This window comes from Myxine glutinosa, chromosome 14 (assembly GCF_964187855.1).
Source record: "Myxine glutinosa chromosome 14, kmMyxGlut1.1, whole genome shotgun sequence".
NCBI lineage: Eukaryota > Metazoa > Chordata > Myxini > Myxiniformes > Myxinidae > Myxine > Myxine glutinosa.
The window spans coordinates 87618447-87640802 of NC_136274.1; the positions used below are offsets into that span (position 1 = coordinate 87618447).

General features: G+C 47.3%; 1 protein-coding gene across 3 annotated transcripts in view; it reads left to right on the forward strand.

The window, feature by feature from the left end:
* Nucleotides 1–3166: 3166 nt before the first annotated feature.
* Nucleotides 3167–22356, forward strand: part of DDIAS (DNA damage induced apoptosis suppressor) — a 100087-nt gene continuing 80897 nt past the window's right edge. The window contains exons 1-2 of one of the 3 annotated variants that reach the window (XM_078768559.1): nucleotides 3167–3229; nucleotides 3406–3549. In XM_078768559.1, coding sequence (XP_078624685.1) covers nucleotides 3449–3549 — 101 coding nt within the window. In that variant the 5' untranslated portion in view covers nucleotides 3167–3229; nucleotides 3406–3448. Of the gene's footprint in view, nucleotides 3550–22356 lie in introns of all 3 variants that reach the window. The other 2 variants (XM_078768558.1, XM_068136289.2) reach the window with 2 other exon arrangements.

A 22356-nucleotide genomic window follows, 5' to 3' on the forward strand; every position in this document is an offset into this window, starting at 1 on the left:
CGCGGAATTCCCGGCCCTCACGCGGCCGACGTTTTCGGCTGTCGCAGTGTGGCATGGGATCGAGCACCACATACCCACTACGGGCCCGCCGGTCTACGCCAGGGCCCGCCGCCTCGACCCAGCCAAGCTCGCCGTGGCAAAGGCCGAGTTTGACGCATTGGAGCACCTCGGCATCGTGCGGCGCTCCAATAGCGCGTGGGCCTCACCACTGCACATCGTGGCAAAGCCGGGGGGCGGATGGTGCCCGTGTGGCGACTACTGCCGCCTCAACGACGCTACCACCCCCGACAGGTACCCGATCCCGCACATCCAGGACTTTTCTGCCCGTTTGGCGGGACGGGTCATATTTTCCAAAATTGACCTGATACCGGGATACCACCAGGTACCTGTCCGGGCGGCCGACGTCCCAAAGACGGCCGTCATCATGCCGTTCGGCCTGTTCGAATTTTTGAGGATGCCGTTTGGCCTCAAGAATGCGGCCCAGGCGTTCCAGCGCTTAATGGACGGCGTGCTGCGCGACCTGCCATTTCTTTTCGTCTATCTGGACGACATCCTCGTCGCCAGCACGTCCCGCGCCGAGCACCTCCTCCACCTCCGAACACTGTTCGGTCGCCTCAGCGAGCACGGCTTAATTGTCAACCCGGCCAAATGCCACTTCGGCACGACGACCATTGACCTTTTGGGCCACCGCATCACCAAGACCGGGGCAGTGCCGCTGCCGACCAAGGTCGAGGCCATCACCACGTTCCCGCGTCCCCGTTCCATCAAGGCCCTACAAGAGTTCCTCGGCATGGTGAATTTTTATCACCGATTCGTGCCCCGTGCTGCTCAGCTCATGCGGCCCCTTTACGAGGCCCTCCGGGGCAAGCCGGCCAAGCATGACATCGTTTGGTCCGCGGCCTTCGCGAGCGCCAAACGGGCCCTCGCCGACGCAACGCTGCTGGCTCACCCGGTGCTCAACGCGCCCATTGCCCTCACTACGGACGCCTCCAACTACGCGGTGGGCGCCGTCCATGAACAATGGGTGGACGGGGTTTGGCAGCCACTCGCTTTTTTCAGCCGGCAACTTCGGCCGAATGAGTTAAAATCCAGCACGTTCGACCGCGAGCTGCTCGGTCTATTCCTGGCCGTTCGCCATCTCCAACACCTCCTGGAGGGCCGCCTGTTCACGGCTTTCGTCGACCACAAGCCGTTGGTCTACGCGATGGCCAAAGTCACGGAGCCGTGGTCGGCCCGCCAGCAGCGCCACCTCTCCGCCGTGTCGGAATTCACCACGGACATCCGGCACGTCGCCGGCAAAGACAACGCCGTGGCCGACTGTCTTTCTCGGGCCAGCGCGAACGCGGTCCACCTCGGCGTGGACTTCGCGCTCATGGCGGCCGACCAGACCACCGACACCTCGGTGCAGGCCCTCCGGGCGGTGGACACGGGCCTCCGCCTGGCCGACATCCCCTTCGCGGGCACCGTCCTGCTCTGCGACGTCTCCCAGGGCCAGCCTCGCCCCATCGTGCCCGTTTCCTGGCAGCGCCGCATCTTCGCCTCCATCCACGGCCTTTCTCACCCGGGCCGGAAAGCTTCTCAGAAGCTGGTGTCGGCGCGTTTCGTCTGGCACGGCCTTCGACGGAACGTCGGCGACTGGGCCAACGCCTGCACGGCCTGCCAGTGGGCCAAGGTCCACCGCCACACCCAGGCCCCGCTAGCACCTTTCACCGTGCCTGCACAGCGTTTCGACCACGTCCACGTGGACCTGGTGGGTTCCCTGCCCCCATCGCGGGGGTTCACCCACCTGCTCACCATGGTGGACAGGACCACCAGGTGGCCGGAGGCCGTGCCCCTCACCTCCACCACCACCGCCGACGTGGCGCAGGCGTTCATCGCCACCTGGGTCGCGCGCTTCGGCGCACCGGCGGACATCTCGTCCGACTGCGGCCCACAGTTCACGTTCGAACTTTGGGGCGCGGTCGCCCGCTCGTTGGGGGTCACGCTGCACCGCACCACGGCCTACCACCCCCAAGCCAATGGGTTGTGCGAGCGGTTTCACCGCTCCATGAAGGCCGCACTCATGGCCGGCCTTCAGGATGACGGTTGGACCGACCGGCTGCCGTGGGTCCTTTTGGGCCTCCGCACGGCCCCCAAGGAGGACCTCCGGGCGTCCGCCGCCGAGCTCGTCTACGGCCAGCCGCTCCGCGTCCCGGGCGAGTTCGTGCCCGACGCTACCAGTCCCTGGTCTGCCGCACACCAGCGCTCGGACCTCCAGGAGGCGGCCCGACGATTTGCCCCCGTGCCAACGTCCCGCCATGGTGGCCCCCAGTCCTATGTCCTCCCGGCGCTTCGCACAGCGGCGTACGTCTTTGTGCGTCATGACGCGCACCCGGGGCCACTCCGGCCGCCGTACGACGGGCCCTTCCGGGTCCTGCGAGCTGCGACGGGGCGACAAGTCCTTCGTCGTCGACGTCGGCGGCCGGTCGGACCGGATCTCTGTGGACCGCTCCTTCAACGTAATATAATTTATCTTTTGGGAGAAGGCAAAGACAGTTTGATTCGAAAACGGACACGTTGCAGGTTTCGTGCGCTTTGCATGATGGAAACAAAATGGCTTCTAATTGCAAGTGTTATGGAAACAAAATGGCTTGTATTTCCATAGCAATTTGTCGGAACTCTCTGTGTGCAGGGATTCAGGTCGTGACGTTCAGAGACAGGCGTCTGTGTATTATCTCGATGTCCGTTAAGTAATAATTCCAACGCAATGTAGATGTTGTTACTGTTGAAAAAATTAGCTTGATTGCTTTCCTAGCTTTCGAGTAATACTTCGATTATTCCGGCTCAAAACGAAAGTGACAACCGACAAACGTTTGTACACGAACACAAACGGTTTAGTGGGCGGTGTATAAGCCGAAACGGCCTGGCGGTGTATAAGCCGAAACGGGCTGGCGGTGTATAAGCGGAAACGGGCTGGCGGTGTATAAGCGGAAACGGGCTGGCGGTGTATAAGCGGAAACGGGCTGGCGGTGTATAAGTCGGAAGGGGCTGGTAACGAGGCTCATGCTCTTTGCTTGTTATCTCCATATACGGGTTTTAGGAGGTTGGAGGAAGTTCTCCCAGAACTCAAAATCTCCACCTTCTTTTTTCGGTTATGAATCATTATTCATGCACGAAATTGTGAAACTTCATTCTCATAGCTTTGTTCCAAGGGCTTTTGGCGGTGTATAAACTGGGTTGCTTTGGCATGGTAACGTATAACCAAATATGTTTTGGTGCATACACACTCCATTGTTGGTGAAAATATGCTTTGGTGACTCCCGAGCTGTGTAACGTCGAACGACGCTTTGGCGTTGTTTCACTGGAGAAATGTTGAGGTGTTACCGGTGTACAGTGTAACGTTAAACTCGCCACCTGTTGGTTCAGTGCATTTTCGTTGGACGTTTGCTTGAATGGAGATTGGAGCGCGATGTGCGAGCGACGCTGTGCTCTCCGAGGTGTCGTTGTGGTGGTTCGGGACGCGCTTTTGCAGCACAGGGGATGTCGGATGTGCGGGATCTTCGTGCACCGGTACGAATTCGTGTGCAGACGGACAGCTCGTTACGAAGCACGCGTGTGGAGAATGACATTGAAATGATGTTTAACTTTAAGTGTTCCGTTGTTATAATTGGAAGATCTTTATTGTTGATTTGTATGAAACTGTGGGAACTGCTCAAAGTGCACACCAGACGAGATAATAAACCGCCAGATTCCACAGCGTTGGCGGCTCTACTGGACTCGGTCCGGCCCTACTGGACTCGGTCCGGTCCTACTGGACTCGGTCCGGCCCTACTGGACTCGGTCCGGCCCTACTGGACTCGGTCCGGCCCTACTGGACTCGGTCCGGCCCTACTGGACTCGGTCCGGCCCTACTGGACTCGGTCCGGCCCTACTGGACTCGGTCCGGCTCTACTGGACTCGGTCCGGCCCTACTGGACTCGGTCCGGCCCTACTGGACTCGGTCCGGCCCTACTGGACCCGGTCCGGCCCTACTGGACCCGGTCCGGCCCTACTGGACCCGGTCCGGCCCGACTGGACCCGGTCCGGCCCTACTGGACCCGGTCCGGCCCTACTGGACCCGGTCCGGCCCTACTGGACCCGGTCCGGCCCGACTGGACCCGGTCCGGCCCGACTGGACCCGGTCCGGCCCGACTGGACCCGGTCCGGCCCGACTGGACCCGGTCCGGCCCTACTGGACCCGGTCCGGCTCGACTGGACCCGGTCCGGCTCTACTGGACCCGGTCCGGCCCTACTGGACCCGGTCAGGCTCTACTGGACTCTGTCCGGCACTACTGGACTCGGTCCGGCTTTACTGGACTCCGTCCGGCTCTACTGGACGCCGTCCGGCTCTACTGGACGCCGTCCGGCTCTACTGGACTCGGTCCGGCTCTACTGGACTCGGTCCGGCTCTACTGGACTCGGTCCGGTCTCGGTCCGGCTCTACTGGACTCTGTCCAGCTCGTCTGGACGCTGTCCGGCTCTACTGGACTCGGTCCGGCTCTACTGGACTCGGTCCGGCTCTACTGGACTCTGTCCGGCTCGCCTGGACGCTGTCCGGCTCTACTGGACTCGGTCCGGCTCTACTGGACTCGGTCCGGCTCTACTGGACTCGGTCCTGCTCTACTGGACTCGGTCCGGCTCTACTGGACGCTGTCCGGCTCTACTGGACGCTGTCCGGCTCTACTGGACTCGGTCCGGCTCTACTGGACTCGGTCGGGTCTCGGTCCGGCTCTACTGGACTCTGTCCGGCTCGTCTGGACGCTGTCCGGCTCTACTGGACTCGGTCCGGCTCTACTGGACTCTGTCCGGCTCGCCTGGACGCTGTCCGGCTCTACTGGACTCGGTCCGGCTCTACTGGACTCGGTCCGGCTCTACTGGACTCGGTCCTGCTCTACTGGACTCGGTCCGGCTCTACTGGACTCGGTCCGGCTTTACTGGACTCGTTCCGGCTTTACTGCCACTGGTCTAGGTCCGGCTCTACTGGACTCTGTCCGGCTCTACTGGACTCTGTCCAGCTTTACTGATTTTGTTTCGGCTCGACCGGACCATGTCCGGCTCGACTAGATTCTGTTCGGCTGGAATCGACCGGACCGGGCTTGACTGGACTAGGCCCGACTGGATCGGATTGGACTATAGTGTACTCAACCGGAACCAGACTCTGCTCGATTGGACTCTGCTCGACCGGAACTGGACTCTGCTTGAGTGGACTCTGCTTTAGTGGACTCCGTCCGACGAATTACCCAAATGTACCCAAATGTAAGTGAATTTACCCAAATGAAAGCACAATGTACCCAAATGTAAGTCGGACTACGTAAAGGAAGGTTATTTTATGCAGTAAAACGTTACGGTGTCCTTGACGTCCAAGAAAACGAATGTGAACAGAATTTTACAAATTTTACAAATTACCCAAATGTACCCAAATGTAAGTGAATTTACCCAAATGAAAGCACAATGTGCAGTGGAAATCAATCAAGTCCACAACTTTGTCCCCATAGGTAGGTTTAATAACAATCAGATCTCTGGCAACATCCTGCAGAATACAATCATGCAATATATATCAGGATCATGGCATCATATAGGAAGGATCGATAATATTAGTCAATGCAAGCAAGCCTAGAGTGTCTGCATGTACGTACCATCCGAGTCTACATGTCATAGAGTAAATGTCGCAGGAGTGGCCCGGAGCCGCGGACGTCTGAGGTCTTATAGAGGCCTCTCAGTGGTTTAAGTGAGCATCACACCTGGGGTCAACTTTGATACATTTTCACTACACAATGTACCCAAATGTAAGCCCTACGATGTAAAGGAACGTTATTTTATGCAGTAAAACGTTACGGTGTGCTGCTTCACGTCAAAGAAAACGAATGCGAACAGAATTTTACAAATTTTACAAATTACCCAAATGTACCCAAATGTAAGTGAATTTACCCAAATGAAAGCACAATGTACCCAAATGTAAGTCGTACTATGTAAAGGAAGGTCATTTTATGCAGTAAAACGTTACGGTGTGCTTCTTCACGTCCAAGAAAACGAATGCGAACAGAATTTTACAAATTACCCAAATGTGAATGAATGTAAGTGAATTTACCCAAATGAAAGCACAATGTACCCAAATGTAAGTCGGACTACGTAAAGCAGGGGTGGGGAACCTTTTTCCTGTCGAGGGCCATTTCGATTTTTAGAACATCCTTCGAGGGCCATGCTAAATTATTGAATACATATATCGGACTCACCTAATGCGATGGCTGGAACTGTTTCTCTTTGGCGAGGCGTTTGGTGTCAGGTGGTAGTGATGATGATGCTACTCGCAGCTGGTTTTGCAGGTTTGGGTCAGTCAGTCTTGAGCGAAACCGAGTCTTTGCAAGAGTCAGTTTTGAAAATAACTGCTCACAGCTGTAGGTCGTCCCAAACAGTGATGCAAACTTCAGTGCATGTCTCCTCAGAATGGGAAAATCCTCAGCACGTACATACAGTTTGTAGAACTCGAGCAAAGGGAGGACAAATCTCACACTCTTACTATGTCTCTCCGAAAAGATCGACTGGACAACCCTCCCATCTACTTTCTCAACAATCCTCTCCAAGAAGTTCTGTCGCTCAAGCTTTTGGGTCTCACTATCTGTCATGATCTTTCTTGGGAAAACCACATTTCCAAGCTGGCCTCCAAAGCCAGTCGCCGACTGGGCATCCTCCGTCATGCGAAGTCCTTCCTCGGCACACCTGAGCTCCTCACCACATACAAGGCTTTCATCCGCAGCTCAATGGAATACTGTTCTCCCCTATGGGCCGGTGCTCCTGCCTCACACCTAGCTCGGCTTCACGCTGTTGAAACCAAAGCTTTCAGAATTATTGGAATCTCCCACGATGAAGCTATCTCTGAGGGCCTTTCACTCACTCACCACAGGCAGGTAGGTGGTCTTTCTGTCTTCTTCCGACTCCTCTCCGGCCTTGCACCCCCAGCTCTCTCTGTGCTCTGTCCCCCAAATATTCCTACAGGTCGCACAAGATCTGCCAGCAACCCTCTGATGGTTAAACTGCCGAAATCTCGGCTGTCTGCTCACCTTCACTCCTTCATGCCTCTTTTCCCCCGCCTCTGGAACAAACTCCCTCACTCCCTTCAATCCCACTCCTCCCTCCAGGTCTTTAAAACAGCTGTTCACCACCATCTCTTATCTTCCCCCATCAAAAACCTTGATCTTTTCTACCCTCGCTAATTCACCCCAGATCCACCTTGTTTGAAATTCCAACTTCTTTCCTGGAAGTCCTGGCAGTGTCCATATGTTTTATACCTCTCCCACCCCCATTCCCATGCCCCCCCTTCCCATGCCCCCCCCCAATGCCCTCTCCCTCTCACAGATCTCTCGATGTCTCCATGTCTCTCTGTCCCTGCTCTCAAATGTTGTGTTTGTGTCCTTCCCCCTCTCTCCCCATCTTGTCTACTGCTCCCGATGTTATATGTTTTATGTGTCGGTTTGTCTTTCTGTGTGATTAATGTTCGCTCTTTCACGAGCCTCGATCTCGTATACAAAAAAAAAAAAAAATTTTTTTTTTTTAATACATAGATGAATTGCCTCGCGGGCCGGATCAAACGGTCTCGCGGGCCGTATACGGCCCGGAGGCCGGAGGTTCCCCACCCCAGACGTAAAGGAAGGTTATTTTATGCAGTAAAACGTTACGGTGTCCTTCTTCACGTCCAAGAAAACGAATGTGAACAGAATTTTACAAATTTTACAAATTACCCAAATGTACCCAAATGTACCAAAATGTAAGTGAAATTACCCAAATGAAAGCACAATGTACCCAAATGTAAGTCGTACTACGAAAAGGAAGGTTATTTTATGCAGTAAAATGTCACGGTGTGCTTCTTCACGTCCAAGAAAACGAATGCGAACAGAATTTTACAAATTTTGCAAATTACCCAAATGTACCCAAAATGTACCCAAATATAAGTGAATTTACCCAAATGTAAGTCATACTACGTGACGGAAGGTTATTTTATGCAGTAAAACGTTACGGTGTGCTTCTTCACGTCCAAGAAAACGAATGCGAACAGAATTTTACCAATTACCCGAATGTACCCGAATGTAAGTAAATTTACCCAAATGAAAGCACAATGTACCCAAATGTAAGTCGTACTATGTAAAGGAAGGTTATTTTATGCAGTAAAACGTTATGGTGTGCTTCTTGACGTCCAGGAAAACGAATGCGAACAGAATTTTACAAATTTTACAAATTACCCAAATGTACCCAAATGTCAGTGAATTTACCCAAATGTAAGCATAATGTACCCAAATGTAAGTTGTACGACGTAAAGGAACGTTATTTTATGCAGTAAAACGTTACGTTGTGCTGCTTCACGTCAAAGAAAACGAATGCGAACAGAATTTTACAAATTTTACAAATTACCCAAATGTGAGTGAATTTACCCAAATGAAAGCACAATGTACCCAAATGTAAGTCGTACTATGTGAAGGAAGGTTATTTTATGCAGTAAAACATTACGGTGTGCTTTTTCACGTCCAAGAAAACGAATGCGAACAGAATTTTACAAATTACCCAAATGTACCCAAATGTACCCAAATGTAAGTGAATTTACCCAAATGAAAGCACAATGTACCCAAATGTAAGTTGTACTACGGAAAGGAAGGTTATTTTATGCAGTAAAACGTTACGGTGTGCTTCTTCATGTCCAAGAAAACGAATGCGAACAGAATTTTACAAATTACCCAAATGTACCCAAATGTAAGTGAATTTACCCAAATGAAAGCACAATGTACCCAGATGCAAGTCGTACGACGTAAAGGAATGTTATTTTATGCAGTAAAACGTTATGGTGTGCTGCTTCACGTCAAAGAAAATGAATGCGAACAGAATTTTACTAATTTTACAAATTACCCAAATATACCCAAATGTAAGTGAATTTACCCAAATGAAAGCACAATGTACCCAAATGTAAGTCGTACTATCTAAAGGAAGGTCATTTTATGCAGTAAAACGTTACGGTGTGCTTCTTCACGTCCAAGAAAACGAATGCGAACAGAATTTTACAAATTTTTACAAATTACCCAAATGTGAATGAATATAAGTGAATTTACCCAAATGAAAGCACAATGTACCCAAATGTAAGTCGGACTATGTAAAGAAAGGTTATTTTATGCAGTAAAACGTTACGGTGTGCTGCTTCACGTCAAAGAAAACGAATGCGAACAGAATTTTACAAATTTTACAAATTACCCAAATGTACCCAAATGTACCCAAATGTAAGTGAATTTACCCAAATGAAAGCACAATGTACCCAAATGTAAGTCGTACTACGGAAAGGAAGGTTATTTTATGCAGTAAAACGTTACGGTGTGCTTCTTCATGTCCAAGAAAACGAATGCGAACAGAATTTTACAAATTACCCAAATGTACCCAAATGTAAGTGAATTTACCCAAATGAAAGCACAATGTACCCAGATGCAAGTCGTACGACGTAAAGGAATGTTATTTTATGCAGTAAAACGTTACGGTGTGCTGCTTCACGTCAAAGAAAACAAATGCGAACATAATTTTACTAATTTTACAAATTACCCAAATATACCCAAATATAAGTGAATTTACCCAAATGAAAGCACAATGTACCCAAATGTAAGTCGGACTACGTAAAGAAAGGTTATTTCATGCAGTAAAACGTGACGGTGTGCTTCTTCACGTCAAAGAAAACGAATGCGAACAGAATTTTACAAATTTTACAAATTACCCAAATGTACCCAAATGTACCCAAATGTAAGTGAATTTACCCAAATGAAAGCACAATGTACCCAGATGCAAGTCGTACGACGTAAAGGAATGTTATTTTATGCAGTAAAACGTTACGGTGTGCTGCTTCACGTCAAAGAAAACGAATGCGAACATAATTTTACTAATTTTACAAATTACCCAAATATACCCAAATATAAGTGAATTTACCCAAATGAAAGCACAATGTACCCAAATGTAAGTCGGACTACGTAAAGAAAGGTTATTTCATGCAGTAAAACGTGACGGTGTGCTGCTTCACGTCAAAGAAAACGAATGCGAACAGAATTTTACAAATTTTACAAATTACCCAAATGTGAGTGAATTTACCCAAATGTAAGTCGGACTACGTAAAGAAAGGTTATTTCATGCAGTAAAACGTGACGGTGTGCTGCTTCACGTCAAAGAAAACGAATGCGAACAGAATTTTACAAATTTTACAAATTACACAAATGTAAGTGAATTTACCCAAATGAAAGCACAATGTACCCAAATGTAAGTCGTACTACGTGAAGGAAGGTTATTTTATGCAGTAAAACATTACGGTGTGCTTCTTCACGTCCAAGAAAACGAATGCGAACAGAATTTTGCAAATTTTACAAATTACCCAAATGTACCCAAATGTAAGTGAATTTACCCAAATGAAAGCACAATGTACCCAAATGTAAGTCGTACTATGGAAAGGAAGGTTATTTTATGCAGTAAAACGTTACGGTGTGCTTATTCATGTCCAAGGAAACGAATGCGAACAGAATTTTTACAAATTACCCAAATGTAAGTGAATTTACCCAAATGAAAGCACAATGTACCCAGATGCAAGTCGTACGATGTAAAGGAATGTTATTTTATGCAGTAAAACGTTACGGTGTGCTGCTTCAAGTCAAAGAAAACGAATGCGAACAGAATTTTACTAATTTTACAAATTACCCAAATATGCCCAAATGTAAGTGAATTTACCCAAATGAAAGCACAATGTACCCAAATGTAAGTCGTACTATCTAAAGGAAGGTCATTTTATGCAGTAAAACGTTACGGTGTGCTTCTTCACATCCAAGAAAACGAATAAAAACCACCTTTAGAGGCCATTTTCCCCCGCAAAGCGGGGGTTGGCCTTTTTCGGGAACCGTGGTTGTTGTTGTTTTTTGGTCCCCTTTTTGAAGCAATGTTTTACGGCCAGATGCCCTTCCTGACGCCAACCCTTTTTTCCGCCTTTAACGACAAACAGGGAATTACCAGTGAACTGGTACTCAATTAGCCGACTTCGGAAGGATGACAGGCTGAGTCAACCCCCCTGGCGTTAATTCAGCGATCGACCGGGATTTGAACCCAGGATCGTAGGATCCTAAGCCGGCACCCTAGCCGCTAGCCCAACACCAGGTTATGCCCAACCAGGCCGCTAGCCCAACACTAGATCCAAGAAAACGAATGCGAACAGAATTTTACAAATTACCCAAATGTACCCAAATGTAAGTGAATTTACCCAAATGAAAGCACAATGTACCCAAATGTAAGTCGTACGATGTAAAGGAATGTTATTTTATGCAGTAAAACGTTACGGTGTGCTGCTTCACGTCAAAGAAAACGAATGCGAACAGAATTTTACAAATTACCCAAATGTACCCAAATGTACCCAAATGTAAGTGAATTTACCCAAATGAAAGCACAATGTACCCAAATGTAAGTCGTACTATCTAAAGGAAGGTCATTTTATGCAGTAAAACGTTACGGTGTCCTTGACGTCCAACAAAACGAATGTGAACAGAGTTTTACAAATTTTACAAATTACCCAAATGTAAGTGAATTTACCCAAATGAAAGCACAATGTACCCAAATGTTAGTCATACTACGTGAAGGAAGGTTATTGTCCCCCGTCGCTCAGCGGAGCGAAAGGGGGACTATGGCTTTCCCCTCCGTCCGTGTGTCCGTGCGTGCGAGCGTGCGTGTGTGCGTGCGTGCGTGCGTGTGTGCGTGCGTGCGTGCGTAAGCGAAGGACCGCATTCGAGTTTGGTGTGTGGGTGCACCCCACGTCAAAATCCAAGATGGCCGCCGCCATGTATGTCTGATGCCATGTATGTCTGAACCTTGTAACCTGCATATCTTGAAAAATAAGCGAAGTACCAACTTCTAATTTGGTGTGTGGGTGTATCTCGCCATAAGGAAGAACGCTATTGAAAATTGGGTCGCCACGTCAAAATCCAAGATGGCCGCCGCCATGTATGTCTGAACCTTGTGAGATGAATATCTTGAAAAATAAGCGAAGTACCAACTTCTAATTTGGTGTGTGGGTGTATCTCGGCATAAGGACGAACGCTATTGAAAATTGGGTCGCCACGTCAAAGTCCAAGATGGCCGCCACCATATATATATGTCTGAAACTTGTGAGCGAAATATCTCGAAAAATAAGCGAAGTACCGACGTCTAATCTGGTGTGTGGGTGTATCTAGGCACAAGGAAGAATGCTATTGAAAATTGGGTCGCCACGTCAAAATCCAAGATGGCCGCCGCCATGTATGTCTGATGCCATGTATGTCTGAACCTTGTAACCTGCATATCTTGAAAAATAAGCGAAGTACCAACTTCTAATCTGGTGTGTGGGTGTATCTAGGCATAAGGAAGAACGCTATTGAAAATTGGGTCGCCACGTCAAAATCCAAGATGGCCGCCGCCATGTATGTCTGAACCTTGTGAGATGAATATCTTGAAAAATAAGCGAAGTACTAACGTCTAATCTGGTGTGTGGGTGTATCTCGGCATAAGGACGAACGCTATTGAAAATTGGGTTGCCACGTCAAAATCCAGGACGGCCGCCACCATATATATGTCTGAACCTTGTGAGCGAAATATCTTGAAAAATAAGCGAAGTACCTTGTGGTGTGTGGGTGTATCTAGGCATAAGGAAGAACGCTATTGAAAATTGGGTCGCCTTGTCAAAATCCAAGATGGCCGCCTCCATGTATGTCTGACCCTTGTGAGCGAAATATCATATCGCAGCATGTTTTCTGCGTGTTCCACTTTGTCAACTCACATCACTTCCCCGACGGGGGACCTAGGCGTAACGCTTGTTTTATGCAGTAAAACGTTACGGTGTGCTTCACATCCAAGAACGAATGCGAACATAATTTTACAAATTTTACAAATTACCCAAATGTAAGTGAATTTACCCAAATGAAAGCACAATTTAGCCAAATGTAAGTCGGACTACGTAAAGGAAGGTTATTTTATGCAGTAAAACGTTATGGTGTCCTTCTTGATGTCTAAGAAAACGAATGCGAACAGAATTTTACAAATTTTACAAATTACCCAAATGAAAGTGAATTTACCCAAATGAAAGCACAATGTACCCAAATGTAAGTCGTACTACGTGAAGGAAGGTTATTTTATGCAGTAAAATGTTACGGTGTGCTTCACGTCCAAGAAAACGAATGCGAACAGAATTTTACAAATCACCCAAATGTACCCAAATGTACCAAAATGTCAGTGAATTTACCCAAATGAAAGCACAATGTACCCAAATGTAAATCGTATTACGTAAAGGAAGGTCATTTTATGCAGTAAAACGTTACGGTGTGCTTCTTCACGTCCAAGAAAACGAATACAACAACAACAACAACAACAACAACATGCATTTTAAAGGCCATTTTCCCTACTATAGCGGGGGTTGGCATTGCGGTCCCCATGACAATCCTCTCCATTTTGCCCGATTTTCTGCATCTCTCCTTGTTAACCCCCTTGCCCGCATTTCTTCTTCCACCATCTTTAGCCAAGTCTTTCTCGGTCTTCCCCATCCTCTACTTCCTTCTACATTCATTTCCATCACTCTTCTCAACCAGTCACTTTCATCCTTCCTCAACACATGACCAAACCATCTCAACCTGTTCCTCTTCACAGCATCAATCAGAGGCTCTATTCCCATCATCTTTCACAATTCATCATTTGTCTTCCTCTCTCTCAACGATACTCCACACATCCACCGAACCATTCGCATTTCCACTCTTTCCAGCCTTCGTTGCTGCTCTACGTTCATTACCCATGTCTCGCTCCCATAAATCATAACACTTCTCACACATGCAGCATACACCTTTCCCTTCAGCTTCAACGACACTCCCCTCCTCATCAGCGTGCCACTCAGTTCCCAAAACTTCTTCCATGCACATCTCACTCTTGCAACCGTTGCTGAGTCTGATCCTCCATCTGCAGTTTCTTCCATCTGCAGCTCCCTCTGTGCACACCTTACATTTGAATGTAGCTGCCACACTGGTTAATGACCCTCTCAGACCACTACATTTTTGATGAACCCACTCAGCGCACATTGTCCATTGAATGGAGTTCACTCCGACTCCTTTCCTGCACACAGCACATGGCCACTTCCCAGTTCTTTCCACCTCACCACATGCTTTACCACTTGCCATCACCTTCGTCTTTCCGATATTCACCTTCAGACCTTTTGTCTCCATACATTCCTTCCACTTGTTCATCTTTTCCTTCAGTCCATCCATACTTTCTGCAATCAACACCAGATCATATGCATACAACAACTCCCACGGTAAACTCTCCTTTACGTTCTGAGCCAACACCTCCATCACAGCTACAAATAGTAGTGGACTTCGTACCGACCCCTGATGCACTCCCACCTTCACCTCAAACTCGCCACTGTTCCCGTCCTTCGTCCTTACAGCTGTGCGCGCTCTTTTGTACATTGCCATCACTACTCTGATCAACCATTCCTCCACTCCGAACTTCCTCAATGCCCATGTCGATACTTTGCGTGGGACCCTATCGAATGCTTCCTCCAGATCAACAAACCCAAGAAACATCTTCCTCTTCTCCATGTACTTCTCCTGCAACTGCTTCACAATGAAAAGCGCTTTTGTCGTTCCTCTTCCTGGCATAAATCCAAACTGCATTTAGTCGATCTTCACTTTCTTCCTTATCCTCCTCTCCAACACCCTTTCCAATACCTTCATTCCATGCTCCAATAACTTTATCGCTCGATACGAGCCACACTCCAGAGGGTCACCTTTCCCCTTGAATAGGGTGACCCCAAAAAACCTCCCACATTTTGAAAGGCTGTAGCACTGGCAGTGGTGAGGCGGGAGGGGTGGGGCTAGGGTCAGTTGGTAGCTTAACCCCAACCGTCCTCAGTCGCCAACTTGGCGTGGTCGAGAGCACACCGTGCGTTCGCTTTCGAAGCGTTCTTCACAAATAACCGTTCCGTGCTCGCCGTGTAGAGGGCCTTTGGAAGACGTTTCAGTATTCCACGGAACCATAACGTTCCAGATCGGAAAACCATCTTGCAGTGGGTTGAGAATTTCGGGGCAACAGGCTCAACTTTAAAAAGAAAATCACCTGGTCGACCTAGGAGCGCTCGTACGCCTGAGAATATTGAAGCATTGAGGCGATCTGTTGTGCAGTCTCCGAGACGTTCTGCGCCGAAGCATGCTTTAGCTGAAGGGATATCCCGGGAAACTGCAAGGAGAATCTTGCACAAAGACCTCCACTTCCATCCATACAAAATGACGGTTGTGGAAGAACTCAATGCGAGAGACTGGATAAGCCGCAGGGAGTTATGCGAGAACATTCTGCAACGTGTTCCGGAAGATGCTGTTCTCTTGTGCAGTGACGAAGCTCATTTTCATTTGAGTGGCTCTGTAAACAAACAAAATTTTCGCTATTGGTCTGAAGACAACCCTCGCATGCTACACGAAAGACCGTTGCACTCCGATGGAGTGACTGTGTGGTGCGCTGTTGCCGATGTTGGCATCGTGGGTCCTTATTTCTTTGAAGAGGGTGGTGTAACTGTTAACGTAACTTCTGACCGTTACATTGATATGCTCGAAAACTTTCTGAGGCCACAACTCGAACACTTTGAGCTTGAAGAACTCGATGTGTGGTTTCAGCAAGATGGAGCTACGGCACACACAGCTCAAAGATCATTGCAAGTGCTGAGGGAAATGTTTCCGGATCGGGTGATCTCGTTGCGTGGCGATGTTGGGTGGCCGGCCCGTTCCCCTGACCTCGCCCCTTGTGATTTTTTTCTGTGGGGCTACCTTAAAGCACGAGTGTATACTCATCGACCCCAAACTCTTGAAGCCCTTAAGGTTGCTATTCAGCAGGTGTTAGCCGCTGTTCCACCCGACATGACCCGTCGAGCCATGGCAGCCTTCAGAAATCGCCTCCAAGCGTGTATAGACGATGACGGCCACCATTTGGAGGATGTCATCTTTAAAACATGATGAATATAAACTGTATTGAATGAAGTTTCATGTGTGCAAATAATATCTTGATTATCTTTAACCATTTTTTTTTTTCATTTACCTTTGAAATGTGGGAGGTTTTTTTGGATCACCCTGTATAGAGGGACGAGGGTACTCAGTTCCCAATCCACTGGAATGCGGCCTTCTTTCACCACCAGATTACAGATCTCTGTCATTCTCTTCACACCCCAACTTCCTTCTGCCTTTAACATATCTGCCACAACTCCCGTCGGCCCTCCCGCTTTTCTACTCTTCATTGCTTTTATCGCTTCCTCAACTTCCTTCTCAGTTATCTTCTCTGCCGGTCCTAAAACTGGGTTACTCTCTAATCTCCATGTTGCCATCCCATTCATTCTCTGTATTCAACAGCATTTCCATATATCTTTTCCATCTTCTTTTAATTCCATCTGGGTCCACAACGATTTGTCCCACTTCATCCTTCAAGCAACTCACCCCCATCACATCACACCTCTCTTTCGCTATCTGCTTTGCAATCCTGAATACTGCTCTCTGACCCTCTTCCGAATCCAAGCGTTCTCCGAACATTTTCCTACATGCCTCCTGCGCCTTTGCTACCTCTTTTTTTGCAGCCTTCTTGGCTGCCTTATAAATTTCATGCTCTGCTGTTTCTGCTCCCGTACCCTTTGCCTTCTGCCACTCCTTGAACTTCTTCCTCTTCTCGTCAATCCTCTTTCCAACTTCGTCATCCCACCACCATGTTTCCGAGTGCCTCGGTGGTCCTTTTGTCCATCCACATACCTCACCAACGGCTCCCAACAGACTAGCTTTCATTGACATCCAACCACTTTAAAGCTCAACCACATCATCCTCTACCCTACTCAGCCTCTCTTTTAATGCCTCCCTTACTGTCACCTCTTTCAACCTCCACACCTTCATTCTCGGTTGGTACTTCACCCGCCGAGCTCTCCTCGCACCTTTCACCCTTATGTCGCAGACAACCAAGTGGTGCTGTGAAACAGCCTCCTCCCCCGGGATCACCTTTGTGTCCCGGAGGTGCCCCCTATCTCACCTAGGCACCAGCAGGTAGTCAACGGTTGTCGTCGACCCACCTGATGTGTATGTAACAAGCTTATTATCCTCTTTCTGGAACTCAGTATTACAAATCAACAAATCGGCTCCATCAGCAAACTCCAAAATCCTTTCACCTTCTCCATTTCTCACGCCATATCCGTAACCCCCATTAACTCCCTCAAAACCATCCATACTCCTTCCCACATGTCCATTTAGGTCTCCTCCTACCACAACAACTTCCTCATCTTTCATGTTTTCCATTAGCTTCTCTGTCGCACACCAGAACTTGTCCTTCTCTTCATCGCTCCGACCAACCTTGTCATTGTCCCTATATTCCATGTCCCAAACCTCAGAAACCTGCGGAGCATATCCCGAGATGACGTTCACCAAGAGCTTTCCAATCATCATTTTCACCATCATCAACCTATCACTCACTCTAGTCACACTCACCACACTGTCTACAAACTCCTCAGAAAACAGGACACCAACACCATTCTTGCCCTCCAGGCACCCTTGCCACACAAACTTGTATTTGTGTCCCTGCCTACCCTTCACCATTCTCACACCACTTCCCTTCCATCTCGTCTCTTGCACACAACATATGTCCACTCTTCTGACCAATACCTCCACCACTTCTCCTGATCTCCCTGTCATTGTCCCTACATTCCATGTCCCAAACCTCAGAAACCGATCTCCACTTCAGGCTGTACCCTGCCCATATGTAGTTGTAATTGTCATGGTTCTCTTTTTGAAGCAATGTTTTTTGGCCGGATGCCCTTCCTGACGCCAACCCTCTTAGTCGTCTCTTACGACACGCAGGGATACGTTGTACCTATTCTAATCCAGGGTACACACTGGGAAACGTTTAAAACATGGAAATTCTGGTGGTTGGGGGGGGGGGGGGCAGCGTCAGCATCACGGCTGCGGGGGGCCCCGTCAGCACGTCATCCGAAAACAGCTCCGGTTGGTGCGAACCACTCGGTCAATGGCGCGAACCAGGTCCCGACACGGCCTTGCTCGCTTGGCCCCGATGAAGGCCTCGCTGGGTGTTCTCCAAACGGGCAAAATCGCCCAAGCCACGCTGGATTTCGGCAGCGGAAGCCTTACTCGCTCGGCCCCGATGAAGGCCTCGCTGGGTGTTCTCCAAACAGGCAAGAAAACGTCCGAGAAACGTTTTCGTCCAAGAAAACGAATGCGAACAGAATTTTACAAATTACCCAAATGTACCCAAATGTACGTGAATTTACCCAAATGAAAGCACAATGTACCCAAATGTAAGTCATACTATGTAAAGGAAGGTTATTTTATGCAGTAAAACGTTACGGTGTGCTTCTTCACGTCCAAGAAAATGAATGCGAACAGAATTTTACAAATTTTACAAATTACCCAAATGTACCCAAATGTAAGTGAATTTACCAAAATGAAAGCACAATGTACCCAAATGTAAGTCGTACGATGTAAAGGAACGTTATTTTATGCAGTAAAACGTTACGGTGTGCTGCTTCACGTCAAAGAAAACGAATGCGAACAGAATTTTACAAATGTTACAAATTTTACAAATTACCCAAATGTAAGTGAATTTACCCAAATGAAAGCACAATGTACCCAAATGTAAGTCGTACTATGTAAAGGAAGGTCATTTTATGCAGTAATAAAACGTTGCGGTGTGCTTTTTCACGTCCAAGAAAACGAATGCGACCAGCATTTTAGAAATTTTACAAATTACCCAAATGTACCCAAATGTAAGTGAATTTACCCAAATGAAAGCACAATGTACCCAAATGTAAGTCGTACTATGTAAAGGAAGGTCATTTTATGCAGTAAAACGTTACGGTGTGCTTCTTCACGTCCAAGAAAACGAATGCGAACAGCATTTTACAAATTTTACAAATCACCCAAATGTACCCAAATGTAGCCAAATGTAAGTGAATTTACCCAAATGAAAACACAATGTCCCCAAATGTAAGTTTTACTATGTAAAGGAAGGTTATTTTATGCAGTAAAACATTACGGTGTGCTTCTTCACGTCCAAGAAAACGAATGCGAACAGAATTTTACAAATTTTACCGGCCCGATCGGTGGCAGCCATTTTAGGCCAGGGGGACATAACTCGGTAATCTCCAGGATTAATGAATCCGTGCTGAAACGACCAAGGTGGCCGTAAGTTTACCCACATAGGTTGATCCTAGACATTAATGAAGTATAAATATTTTATCAAAGTTACACCCTACTTTCTTATTATTTGTATCAGAATGATGTGGAATATTTACACAAATGAAAATTCTCAAAATTAACGATTTACCCAAATGAAAGGCAATCAGTCAAGATTTACCCAAATGAAGATCATCCCACACGGAACTAGTCACACAAACAATAGCAAAGCATTAGAAAGAAAAAAACAATCGGTACTATGTAATACGATTCGGCTCCACAGGGGTGAATTGGTACTCATCAATCGAATTTGTATCAAATGGAAAGCGGCTGAGTGCCCAGTCGACCATACCATGGAACGCGCAGTCTTTTTATGATTTATAGAATGTTGTTGTGAATAAAATATAAGACAATACATGGTTAAGGAACTGTAGTTAGATACATGGAAACACAATGGTATTCCCCGAGGAGTTAAGTCCAAAAACTCCAAACGGATTCATTGAAGCATTGCAATTGCAGTGCAGTGCAAGCCATTGCAGTGTACAAAACAATACGTATAAATATTCTATAAATTCCGCGCTACAGGGGTGAAAAAGTACTCGTCGCGTATGGGATTGTACTAATCCGTATCAATGAATAGGTGCTGATAGATTCTTTGAACTATATGAAATCAATTTGGCTGATCAGCCCATGGGGCTGATCTTCTGCTGTCATCCTCTGATATTGTACAGCTGTTGCAGCTCACATTCAGTACGATAGTCGACCAACTCAATGGTGGTCCGGACTCGGAGTTCATTTGCATAGGATGCAGCCACTGACGAAGCATTGAAAAGGCAGTTCCCATCTGCAGTTACCGATGCTGGCTGTAACTGTGGAGATCCTCCCATCTTCTTCAGCATATTGGATGTCACCATGTCCAAGGACCGTGTTCCGAAACTAATTTCGGGTGCATGTCGAGGATAATCTGAGTGCCGCAAGAGGATGGCCTCCAGCTGGATGGCGGACTTTAGATTCGTCAGTCCGCCCTTTGCCGTTTCTCCGAGTCGAGCGATTGACGATGAGAAGTCAAATGTTCCCGCCGATTGGGTGCAGCACGTGCAGAGATATTGTGCGTCCATATCTCCGAAGGCTGTCATGTGCGCTGAAGCCAAGCCTTCACATCGGTCATGGAACCAAGATTGGCACCAATCGCAAAATACGGACCAGCCACCAGACTCGCAGTTTTCACTGCAAACTCCACAGGGATACTGAGTGGCACGTCCTCTACCCATGATGTTTGGAGAACGATTTTGGAAAAGAGCACTGTGTGCATATCCTACTATAAGCACAAGGCGATATATGTGAAATTGTAAATTCTGCTCTGACTTTAAATACTTTTTCCGGACTTTGAGTGAGATTACTGAGGATGACAGCAGAAGATCAGCCCCATGGGGTGCCAAATTGATTTCATGTAGTTGAATGAATCTATCAGCACCTATTCATTGATACGGATTAGTACAATCCCATACGCGACGAGTACCTTTTCCACCCCTGTAGCGCGGAATATATAGAATATTTATACGTATTGTTTTGTACACTGCAATGGCTTACACTGCAAATGCAATGCTTCAATGAATCAGTTTGGAGTTTTTGGACTTAACTCCTCGGGGAATACCATTGTGTTTCCATGTATCTAACTACAGTTCCTTAACCATGTATTGTCTTATATTTTATTCACAACAACATTCTATAAATCATAAAAAGACTGCGCGTTCCATGGTATGGTCGACTGGGCACTCAGCCGCTTTCCATTTGATACAAATTCGATTGATCAGTACCAATTCACCCCTGTGGAGCCCAGTCGTATTACATAGTACTGATTGTTTTTTTTCTTTAACCCCCACTCTCGCAGGGAAAATGGCCTTTAAAATGCATGTTGTTGTGTTGTTGTGATTGTTTTTTTCTTTCTAATGGCTTGCTGTTGTTTGTGTGACTGGTTCCATGTGGGATGATCTTCATTTGGGTAAATCTTGACTGGTTGCCGTTCATTTGGGTAAATCGTTAATTTTGAGAATTTTCATTTGGGTAAATATTCCACATCATTCTGATACAAATAATAAGAAAGTAGGGTGTAACTTTGATAAAATATTTATACTTCATTAATGTCTAGGATCAACCTATGTGGGTAAACTTACGGCCACCTTGGTCGCTTCAGCACGGATTCATTAATCCTGCAGATGTATACCGAGTTATGTCCCCCTGGCCTAAAATGGCTGCCATTGATCGGGCCGGTAAAATTTGTAAAATTCTGTTCGCATTCGTTTTCTTGGACATGAAGAAGCACACCGTAATGTTTTACTGCATAAAATAACCTTCCTTTACATAGTAAAACTTACATTTGGGTACATTGTGCTTTCATTTGGGTAAATTTTGAGTTTTGAGTTTAAATTTTGAGTTTTGAGTTTAAATCTCAACAACAAAAAAAAACATTTCCTTCTCTGTTCTCATTCGTTTATTCATTCTTATTCGTTCGTTCGTTCTTCGACCACGTGTTTCTCCCCCATTTCCCCAGATAGTTTTCACTGTTATGAACCTTCAATGTTTACACTTTCCCCTCAAGTTATGTATTCCGTCATATTTTATAACACCTTTTTCTTCTTCTTCTTTAAAAGGCTGCTTTCGACTTGCTCACCAAATCAATTCATCCCCAAAAAAATATCCATCTCCTATAGTGCCTTTTTTCTACATTCCCTAAACTCTCCTGCACTCCATCCTCCATCCAGCGTCCTTAAAGGTATTTTTAACTCGAAGGTCACAAGAAACTCATTTTGCAATAAATGTTCGTTTCCCATAAATCATACACTTTCTAAAATCCAATCTCACCCCTCCCCTCCAAATCTTCCCCATAACCCCTCCCCTCCAAATCTTCCCCATCACCCATCCCTTTCAAATCTCCCCCCTTGCCCCCTCCCTCCTAAACTACCCCCTCACCCCTCCCCGCCAAGACGCCCCCTCGCCCCTCCCCTCCTAGACTCCTGCCTCACCCCTCCCCTCCAAATCTCCCCAATATCCCATCCCTTTCAAATCCCTCCCCTTGTCCCTTCCCTCCCAAACTCCCCCTCACCCCTCACCTTCAAATCTCCCC